Raw genomic sequence first — 11,057 nt, 5'->3', positions numbered from 1 at the left:
AGAATACATTAAAATAGAGGAATGCCCAACCAAACCCTACTCCTGTAAACCAAACGGACCCTTATTTTCTTAGGGCGTATAGTAAATGCCACAGTATCTTCTTGAAGAGTTACCCTAAAAGGTAGAATTTGGGATATCACTAGATAACACTTAAAAAATAAAAAGAGGAATCATATTTGGCTTTCACAAAATCAAAAGAAACTAATAAAAAATGCAAGCAACTATATTGTAAACTAAATCAATTACATAAACTTAGAAGGTTGTAATTTTCTTTTTCTGATTTTAGGCTTAGTTTATGCAAAAGAAAGGGAGTACAAATAATGATTTAAGTACAAATTCTGATTTATTTTTGTTTTGACTTTCATCTTATTGTGATTATTTATAGCACAAATAATTAAAATAAAACTTAGAGCAAAATAAAGTGAAAATTGAAGGCTCAATTTGGAAGGATACAAATATAAATATGTAGAGTGTAAAACCTTGTATTTTGTATTAATTTGCATGTATTTGTGATGTATATATTTGTATTTGTAATCTTTCTAAACTGAGGGAAAGTAAAAGTGGACCAAATTTGTATTTTTCTTATTTAAACTTGCATGGGTTTATACTAATGCAAATTAAATTGCAGTGAAAACAAACAGATTGGTGAAAAAGTTGGAGGTATGGATGTCAACAGGTCATATTCCGTACCAGTTTGCCTCAGCCCTAACCCAACCCTCTAATGTTTTTCACCTAAACATGACCCAACCTAACTTAGAAGCATTCCATTTCCGAACCCATCCTAAATCCTTTTGGCTGCATTTGTTTGAGGTGTAAATTCAAATTTTACACCATGGAAAAAATTGAACCGATTTAATGATCAATGGGAATTAAAACTGGTTGATTTTTGAAAATTTACACCTACCTTGTTTGGTTGTCAAGGTGTAAATTCTGTGAAAATTTACACAAAGGAGAGAAGCAGAGGAAGAAGAAGAAGAAGAAGAAAAAGAAGAGGAGGGAAGCAAAGGAAGAAGAAGAAGAAGAAGAAGGAGGAGAAGAGAGACAGATGGGAGGTGGATTCAGATCTGCTGCTGCAATGTTGCAGCGGTGACAGAATAGAGGAAGAAAAAAGGGGGGAAGAAGAAGAAGAAGAGAGGAGGAGAGAGAGAGAGAGAGCAAAAGAGAAAAATGCCGATGCTACTGCCGCTGCATTGCAGCGGCGGTGACAGAATAGAGAAAGAAAAAAAGGGGGAAGAAGAAGAGAGAAGGAAAGAGAGAGAGATGCTGGTGCCACTGCTGCCCTGGTTTCAGATCTGCCACTACAACAGTGATGGAATAGTGAAAGAAAAAAACGGGGAAGAAGAAGAAGAAGAGAGGAGGGAGAGAGAGAGAGAACAAGAGAGAAAAATCGTCTATCGCTGCCACTGCCGCCTTAGGTTCCAATCTACAAAGAGAGAAGGAGAAGAGAGAGAGAGAGAGAGAGAGAGAGAGAGAGAGGAAGAAAGAGACGTTGTAAAACTACACTGATAATTTCGATACATATTTTACACCGATTATCGTTGTAAAAAAATTTCAAAAATCAGTTTTACACCGATTTATGGTGTAAACCCCAAACAAACATGGCCTTTAGGGTAGAACTTGATGCTGGTTCGACTCAGCATGCAGCCATTCAATTTTATTTCTTATGAAGACATAAAATCCATTAATTTAGGAATTTTGGATTATAGGCCCTAAGGTGTCACTTCCTCCATTAGTGAAAGAAAAAATAAATGAATAAATATGAAAAGAAATTATAAGAATACCTACCTATAGGACTAGCCAACCAAACCCAAACCCAACTTAAGTTAAGGAATCAAAACCGAAAACCCTAACCCAACCAAATAGGATTGGATCAAGATAGGCTTATTGTTTAACCCGACCCATTGGCATCCCTAGTTGGAGGTTAAGGTAAGAAGTCCATTCATAAGGTTAATTACTAAATGAATCCCTAAGGCTGTGTTCGGTTGCAAAAATAAATTGGCACTGATGCAAAACTATGGCAGCACAAATGATTTGAGTATAAATTATGACCTATTATTGTTTCAACTTTTAGCTTATTTTCTTTGATTGCAGTAGGAATGAAATAAAACAAAAACAAAATTAAATGAGAATTTTTCATTTTTTTTATTTGCAAATAAAATTGCACTGCAACCAAACAACGCGTTAAGAACTCTCCCTCAACATTCTTTTTCTTATTTTCTATCAATCTAAGACTGCATTTGGCATTCCTTATTTTAAGAACTTATCTCCTTTTTGTAGTTAAAATGCCCTTATGAACGGATGGAATGCCAAATGCAACGTAAACATAGCCCAAAAAGTAATACAAGGAAAAATACCTTGGACCATGTTGTAATTTAACCAAATAATATCCATCATATCATAATAGTTGTCACAGTTATGGGTCCTTTTCCCATATTATGACATTTTTAAGATAAGAAAATAATGAAACATATTCATTTTTACTATATATTATTATAAGGTGAAAAAATTATATATATAAATCCATTATTATTTATAATGTTAATATAACCTTGTATATAATATAAATGTGCCCTATAACCCTAGCCTCTCTCTCTCTCCATATGTGGGTTAGATAGAATCCTTCCTTTGGTCTTTGTTGATATATATACTATGAATCAATCAACTAATAGTGAAATGTATGTGAAAATTGAATTATAAACTCATTTTGTAGGTATTTGACATCGGTGCTGAGAATATTATATCGTTTTCTGAAAAAACGGTACAAGACATATATATATATATATATATATATATATATATAAAAAAAAAATGATGCTTATTTTTTATTCAGAACCACACATAGACTATTTTCTTAAAAAAATAATACTGATTTTATTTAATATCAGTGCTGACAATGTTTTCAACACCCACTTTATTACTGTTTACTTATACATTTAACTTTGCACACATGAATGTAACTTGCCTTCGCGCTTCGGCTTTACATCCGAACCACCATGCAAAAAATTTTAATTTATTTATTTTCATCTCTTTGCATTATATTATCACTCTCTCTTCTTTACTTTTCTCCACACATGCCACTCAATTAATAATGTGTTTATTCCACGTGTATCCTTGTCTATCTCAACTTTCTATTACACGCTATATACAACAGAACCATTTAAGCCCAACGCTGGTCCCGGGCTCTCCGGGTCTTGGATCTTGGCCTTGGGAGGGGTGGACTGTTTACAAACCCATTTTGGCACTTTTCTTGCATGGAAGTGGCCAGGAGTTGGATCCACATTCACACTCCTGCCAGCCCGAGGAGATTTCCCATCCCACCACCATACAATAACTGAATGGCCCCTCCTTAAACCAGTTCATCCAGGTTGACCCACGGCTGAACCAGTGTCATCCAACCCGAGGTCACAACCATTCCCGCCCTTTACTTATCCAGGCTGGCTTCGATAAGTACGCTTCATATTTGCCAACACTAGCAGGATTAAAAGCGGAGCAGCCAGGTAGTAATTTCTACAAAAGATAAAGTGGGGTCTGGCCAGCTGGGGTCCCACTCAAAAGAGCTGTTCCGTAGTGGGCCCTACTTGCATACTTGGTAATCCAAAGTCCAAAAAAACCCAAACTAGTAATCTTGTCCAATAATGTGATGTCACCCCGACCTTTAAGGCTCAGTTTGGAAAGAGTATAAATACAGATCTGTAAAATGTAAAATCTTATATTTTATATGTATTTATACTGTATATATTTGTATCTGTATTTATTCCAAATTGAACCTAAGACTCAATTTAGAAGGAGTATAAATATAAATATATAATGTAAAGTCTTGTATTTTATATGTATTGATTTGTATTTATACTTTTTCCAAACTGAGCCTAAAAAGCAAATGGGCTGACCGGTTTGCAACTTGGGTCAATTCCATCAGAATTTCACCACTGACAAGAAAAAAAAATCTCGAAACATTTCAAGTTTGAATCTCGTTTTTTCTGGGTTGGTTTGGAAGGTCATGATCATTTCAAGAGGTTGGTTCCGATGTAGATCTTCTTGTAGGGCCCTCCAAATTGTCAAATTGTGGTTTCTGACTCCCTTTGCAAGTACTGAAGTACACGTTATTAGGTTTATATTTACCCTACTAGAACAAATATATATATATAAACCCTCTCCCTCCCTCTTATGTGAAAGAGTTTATCCTTTTAAACAAACAAACTGTTTGTTAAATTGTTCCAGAGAATTTTACTCGTGTCTCCATGAAGTCAAATCAACTATCAATATACAGAACATGGAGGGAGACACATGGAGCAAACAAGCTTTCTTTCATAAGAGGGCGTAACTAATCAAAATAATGAAACAAGACAAATGTAAGTGTGTTTTAATGAGGTAGCTCAGTGGTTTATTAGTAGTTTTGGATTTGATCGTAGGTCTGGCACTGGCATTCGATCCCTGTAGAGCGGCTCAGTTGGTTTACGATTAATTACCGATCTGATGTTCATTTGAGACAGTCCATGTACAGTCAACAGCTGTTGATCTTCGCCGAGCCAACTCGAGCCAAGCGGAGCGTTGGACGAGTCAGGGTGAGCTGTCGGGAAATAGTGGGTCGCCTGGTCATCATTTTCTCGCTCATGGGACTGTAGATAGCTGGCGGCCTGGCGCTCTCCGTTCAACATCCCGTCAACCCTGGTTAACTTACACGGACGGAATATTCTTTGGAGCCACGGAATATTCGAGCTCTCAAGACGGAAGCCGTTAACTCCTCCTTTGCACGCTTAGCTGGAGGCCGCTGAATCGCTTAGGGTTCTCTGAAGGCGCCAGCTGGCACGGCACACTGCACATGGCCAGCTGCCCCTGTCGAGAGCGAGACGTGGTTTCCAAAAATACCCTTAAAATCTCCATTCAATTTTCACTGCCCTCCAGATTGTCAACCCTCCTCATTTTCTTTACTTCGTAGTTTTAGGTAGAAGATGAAGGAATTAATGTAACACTGAATAGGAAAATTAGGGTAATTTTGTAAACATACTGTAGAGTCTTTAACATCTTGCATTGGCTCTGGCTTGCGTAAGAAGAAAATTCTCGAAAGTACGGAATCAAAGGATGAATAGTAAGTAGGAAGGAGAGAGAGAATAAAATTAATTAATACGAGGGTGTTTACACCCCAACGCTAATAATAGTTTGGGTCTAACGTTAGCCCCGAGGCGAAGGAGGCTTATCGTGCGCACTCTCATCTCATCTCAGAAAAAATAAGAATAAAAATAATAAATGGAATTTATTATTGAAAATTAGGAAAGAACAGAAAATACAGCAAATAAAGAAATTTTTTTTTGGTAATAAAACAGAGGAAATTGGATTACGAGACAGGAGAGGGAGAGATAACGAAAGAAGAGAGATGAGAAGAAAAATAATAAAGAAAGAAAGAGAGAGAGGAAGAGTAGTGGTAGTAGAGAGAGAAGAGGGACGGAGAGGTGTCTCGTGAAGCAGCAGGTGAAGGGAAAGAAAGAAAAGTGAAAGAGGAACAAATAGAAAGAAAAGCTCTTCTCTTCCCTTCTCCTCTTTCTCGCTCTCTTTGTTCTCTTTGGTCTTTCTAACACCCCCTCCTCTGTTTCTCTCTCTCCAGCTATCTAGCTTTCAATTTCTCTTTCCTCTCTCTCTCTCTAAAATTTCCAACACTCGCATTCATTCCTTGCTTCCTCTTTTAAATCACGAGATCCCCATCTCTTTCTTTCTTTCAGTTGTTCTATATGTCTTCTCCAGGGTCTCTTTGGTTTCATTTTGTTGTTGCTGGTGGTATTGTAGTTGTAGCTACAGACATTGTTGAGAGAGAAGATTGAAGAGAATAATAAAAGCCCAGACAGAAAAATTAAGTATTTTTGGGTGATTCCACAAGAAATGTCGCATCCGGGAAAGCCCATTCCTGAAATAGGGTTTAATTCTCTGTCCGATCGGTTTCGCGACGCCTTGTGCTGCGAGTACAACAAGCCGGATTTCAAAGAGCTCGATCTGGGTTCACCGGTCTCGCCGTTGAGGACTCGTGGTCCAGGTGGTGGTGTTGGCGGTGGACCCGCTGCCAGTGGGATTACCACTACAAGCAGCAGTTCTAGTTCTTCTGGTTCGGTTTCTGGCAAGACTGGGAACAACCCAGTTGTTAAAAGATCCGATGGAGTTGGTAACAATCATTCTGGTGAGCTTTCAGGCTCGGGCGAGAGCAGCCCGACTGCCGCCGAGGGCGTCCGATCCGCCGCCGCGATTCGTAATAACAAGCCCGGCCATCGGAGATCGAATTCCGGTGGTGTTCCATTAATCTATTCAGGTGGAAGCGTCACCAGTAGCAACAGTGGAGGTTCGGTTAATTCGCCGACTATGAATGTTCTCCCTAGTGGGAACATTTGCCCGTCTGGGAGGATTTTGAAGACGGGCATGGCTTGTCGGAGCTCTTCTCGCAGTGACGTTTTGGGTTCGGGGACGGGCAATTATGGGCACGGGAGTATAATGCGGGGCGTCGGTGGGGGGAAATTAGGCTCAGGCAGCGGTGGGGAAGCTAGTGGAGGGAATGTGACTGGGAACATACAATTTGCGGGGGAATCAATGATGGTGAAACGGGCCATGGCGAGTTCGGATCCAGAGGAGGTGAAAAGGGCTGGCAATGAGCAATATAAAAGGGGAAATTTTGCAGAAGCTCTTTGTTTGTATGATCGAGCCATTGCAATGTCGCCGGACAATGCAGCCTGTCGGAGCAACAGAGCAGCGGCATTGACAGGACTTGGTAGGTTGACCGAAGCCGTAAGGGAATGTGAGGAGGCGGTGAGGTTGGATCCTTGTTATTGGAGGGCGCATCAGCGATTGGCATCTCTCTATCTGCGGTGAGTGAGGCGGATATTTTGCTGCATTTTCTTTTTTTCTTTTTCTTAATTTCGGTCGCCTCTGTAAATGTTACATTTCATTCTACTGTCATGTTTTCCGTGGTTGAATGTGACTTTGCGAGTGGTTTGTGTTCTTGTTTTCAAGTAGAGGAATGTGTGTTCGGTGTTGTGATCTATGTTCTGTTTATGCTATGTTTCTCATTGGCTTTGGTGTTGATGGTGGTGCGTTTGTGCGTGGTCAGATCTGTGCTCTGTGTGCAATTTTTCGTTGCTCCCTTGCCTTTTTTTGTTTGTTCTTGTTGTTGTCTCTCTCGTGTACTGCTTCGCGGTTCTTTGTTGGTGATCAAAGTTTCTCTTTTCTCTTTTCTTCCCATTTTCTTTTCATTTTCATGGATCGTTGGAAACTTTTTCACTTTCATGTACGTGGGTGTTGGAGTAGCTATGACTCCTGAGCTTTTATTGGTCCGTTTGGTGATTGAGTTGCTTAGACTAAGCCGAGTCCTCATTGTTTTGTCCAGTCAAATGGTTCTTCTTGCTTCAGTTTAGACTATAAATCATTGACTGTTTCTTCTCATTAAAACCATATTGTTTAATAGAAATCTTTGGTTGGTTGTTGTTGAACTTTTGGGTATTCCTTGTTCATGGGTTCTTGTGTCTTTATCTTTTTGATGGTTTTAGAATCGTGGGTTCTATCAAAAATTTCAGTGGTTGCTGGATTTGATTTATATATGTGGTTTATCTTCTGGCACATTGAATCATTTAGAAGCCTGTCCCCTTTCTTTTGCTTTTTTTTCCTGATCTAGGTTCAAGAAATTACCATTGATTTTCCACACTTTCCTTTTAAATGCCATTTAGCAATCAGAGTTGATAGGGGTTGGGTGACGTTTTCTCAACCTGATTTTTATACAGATTAGGCCAGGTTGAAATTGCACGGAAACATCTATATTTCCTTGGACAGCAACCAGATCCTACTGAGTTGCAAAAGTTGCAGGCTGTGGAGAGGCATCTGAGCAGATGTGTTGATGCCAGGAAGGTTGGTGATTGGAAAAGTGCATTAAGGGAAGGCGATGCGGCCATTGCTGCTGGAGCAGAGTCTTCTCCTCAGGTAAAATCTTTTGTTTGTTAGTGCTATTGTTTCAAATAAGAAAATTTGGATGGCCTGAAATTGGTTGAAATGGATTTTACAGCTTTTTGCATGCAGAGCAGAGGCCCTTTTGAAGCTCCAGCAACTTGAGGACGCAGACTCTGGACTATCTAAAATACCTAAATTTGAAGTGTCTACACCCTCTTGTTCACAGACCAAATTCTTTGGGATGCTTGCAGAATCTTATGTCTTCTTTGTCCGAGCCCAAGTTGATATGGCATTGGGAAGGTGAGCTCAGATATATAAAGTTCCACGAGAGAAATAGCTAAAGGGTCTTGGGGTGAGTGAGAATCGATGATCGATGTCTTGCAGGTTTGAGAATGCAGTTGCAGCTGCTGAGAAAGCTGGACAGATTGATCCCCGCAACATTGAAATCACAGTGATGCTGAACAATGTGAGAATGGTGGCAAGGGCTCGTGGCCGTGGTAATGATCTCTTCAATTCTGGCAAGTTTGCTGAAGCATGCTCGGCTTATGGGGAGGGCCTCAAGTTTGATCCGTCCAACCCAGTTCTCTATTGCAATAGAGCAGCTTGTTGGTCTAAGCTTGGACAGTGGGAGCAATCTGTTGCAGACTGCAACAATGCTCTGAGGATCCAACCGAATTACACCAAGGCCCTTCTTCGACGGGCTGCCTCAAATTGCAAGGTGAATTGAATTTATATCTTCTTACACTTTTTTTTTTAAATTTACAGCTTTTTTTGTGGCAAAAACTCCTTGAGTATGATTAATTGATTATTGTTATTTGGGGGAATTATTATAGCTTGAAAATTGGGCTGAATCTGTAAGAGATTATGAGGTCTTGAGAAAGGAACTTCCAGCGGATAATGAGATTGCAGAGGCTCTATTCCATGCCCAAGTTGCATTGAAGAAATCTCGAGGGGAGGATGTTTATAACATGAAATTTGGTGGTGAAGTAGAGGAAGTCTCAGGTCTTGATCAGTTCAAAGCAGCCATATCTTCACCTGGTGAGCTCTCTCTGCTTTTCTTGCATATGTGGGCCTATTGCTAAATTCTCGTTCCATTTTCACTTATCTGTTCCTTAAGTTACTTGTTCATTGTGAGATTAAACTTGAAATACCAGGTGTTTCAGTAGTTCACTTCAAGGCAGCCTTGAACCAGCAATGTGAGCAGATATCTCCTTTTGTTGACACTTTATGCCTTAGGTATCCATCAGTGAATTTTCTCAAGGTAGGCCTTAAACAATTGTTGGTCACCCTAGTTTACATAACTGTTTGAATCTTTTAATCTGATATCTGCATTCCAAGTATTTTTCTTTGATGCCCTTTGTATGTTGTTTCAATGAAGGTGGACGTGGAAGAGAGTCCAGCAGTAGCCAAGGCTGAGAGTGTGAGGATTGTTCCAACATTCAAGATATATAAGAACGGTAGTAGAGTAAAAGAAATGATCTGCCCAAGCCATCAAGTTTTGGAGTATTCGGTGAGGCATTACAGCCTCTAGAACAAGCAAAGAGCTCCCATTTTTTTCCTTTTTTTCCTTTTTTCCTCTTGCAAACCCACAATTCCTGATCCAATGGGTGCTCCTGCTCCCACAGTGCCCTTTATCCTTCCCAATTCATACAAGGATTAGTCGTCTACTTTGGCGAAAACCAGCTACATAATAATTTGATAGAGCCAAGGCCAAAAGAACCCAGAGAGAGAGAGCTTAGTTATCTTTTGCAGTTTATAATTATTCTTTCCATTTTCATTGCTCCCTCTGTTTTTTTTTTGTCATCTTCCGTCCATCATCCTTTTTTTTATCAATTTTTTCCCTTGTTTAGGCCAGCCTTATTCTTGTATCTTCCCCTTCTTCACCATTAGAAGAAGATGAGAAAAAAATGTATAATTAAACTGGCTCTTTAAGTTGAATTTGAGAGATAGAAAGAGAGTTGGCTGGTAGAAGATATTGTGTACATGTATATATAAGATACATACCAAATATCGGAAGCCATGGGAGAGATTGGATGTCTGGTGGGTTCTATTGGGTTAGTGAGAGGAGGATGATCATGATAATGCCATTGATGTTGTTGCTTCTGCTCGACCAATTTCATGAATAAAAATCTCAAAATTTTTCTTTCCATGCTCATACTTATTATCTTTTTAGTTTTGTTTCTTTGGTTTTTATTATTTTTTTGGTCTATGTGCTCCTGGCACAACCATTACACTGGCAAAAGTTGTGTCTGGGTTTCAACTTTCAGAGGCATTGAAATCATTCCATTTGAATATGCTCAATTGGGCCAGGCTGCTACCTGCTAGGCAAGGTAGATCTTAGAATGAAGGGTAGTTTTGGCATTTAATAACTAATAGGGGAATCCTGATTGCTGAACTGTTAAACTATAGCACTGATCTCCGACAGGAGGTGGGGTGAGGGAAAGAATTGGGAGCCGGTACATGTTACTTTAAGTAGAGAGGTTGGCTTTTTTTGGGTAAAAAAGAGGTAGTTGTAAGGCATTGAATTCTAAGGGTCTGTTTGGTTTGCAGTTGGAATCAAAATTGAAATTAAAATCCTTCGGAATTAGAATGCGAATGGTGAAATCCTAGTCTGTTTTGGTTTAGACAGGCATAAGAATAGGAATTAGAATCAAAAAACTTTGGAATCGGAATAGTCAATTCCAATTCCGATTCCAGACCCTATTCCTGCGAACCAAACAGGGTTTAAGAATTTGAGGGCTAATCAAACGGGGCAATTTGAGAGTAGGGACTGGAGAATGCTGTTTATTTGGGCATTGTGCAAGGACTGTGTAGAAGAGGCAAGTATTTTGTACTCGACAGTCGACACTTGGGACTTGGAGTGGAGTGGGGAGAGAGCTGACGCCTGAGCAATGGAAGGAAGAAAGGCAGGAAAAACTCCATAAAATAGAAAAGAAAAAGAGCGGTGGTCCACTGTAGGTCCCAGAGCACCGGCTGAAGGCTGATTTCACATCCAAACTTCAACGGTTGGCTTTCATACGCAAGTACGTGGTGGGGTAGTGTGGTGCCAACCCAAAACTGACCGTGGCTGGTGCCAACGTTTCAATTTTCATCGTCTTTGTTCCGTTTTGTTTTTCTACTTGCTTTTCCATTCATATATGTAC

General features: G+C 39.7%; 1 protein-coding gene across 1 annotated transcript; it reads left to right on the top strand.

Moving 5' to 3' along the window:
• The first annotated feature begins 5,338 nt into the window (after window positions 1-5,338).
• Window positions 5,339-10,061, top strand: LOC104611607 (TPR repeat-containing thioredoxin TTL1-like). Its single transcript, XM_010278744.3, has 7 exons — window positions 5,339-6,842; window positions 7,752-7,947; window positions 8,030-8,214; window positions 8,299-8,632; window positions 8,748-8,952; window positions 9,069-9,175; window positions 9,293-10,061. Exons 1-7 carry the CDS (start codon window positions 5,872-5,874, stop codon window positions 9,443-9,445), a joined length of 2,151 nt encoding a protein of 716 aa, XP_010277046.1. The 5' UTR covers window positions 5,339-5,871; the 3' UTR covers window positions 9,446-10,061.
• Window positions 10,062-11,057: the final 996 nt, after the last annotated feature.

The sequence above is a fragment of the Nelumbo nucifera genome, chromosome 1, assembly GCF_055504915.1.
Source record: "Nelumbo nucifera cultivar China Antique chromosome 1, China Antique-T2T, whole genome shotgun sequence".
NCBI lineage: Eukaryota > Viridiplantae > Streptophyta > Magnoliopsida > Proteales > Nelumbonaceae > Nelumbo > Nelumbo nucifera.
Note: the sequence above shows the minus strand (reverse complement) of the source record. Positions and strands in the feature narration are given on the sequence as shown.

Excerpts from the sequence above, each read along its gene's own strand:
- LOC104611607 (XM_010278744.3), top strand. The coding sequence starts at position 5,872 with ATGTCGCATCCGGGAAAGCCCATTCCTGAAATAGGGTTTAATTCTCTG. Across the intron at positions 8,215-8,298 it reads GTTGATATGGCATTGGGAAG|GTTTGAGAATGCAGTTGCAG; the intron begins GTGAGCTCAGAT and ends GATGTCTTGCAG. Across the intron at positions 8,953-9,068 it reads AGCAGCCATATCTTCACCTG|GTGTTTCAGTAGTTCACTTC; the intron begins GTGAGCTCTCTC and ends TTGAAATACCAG.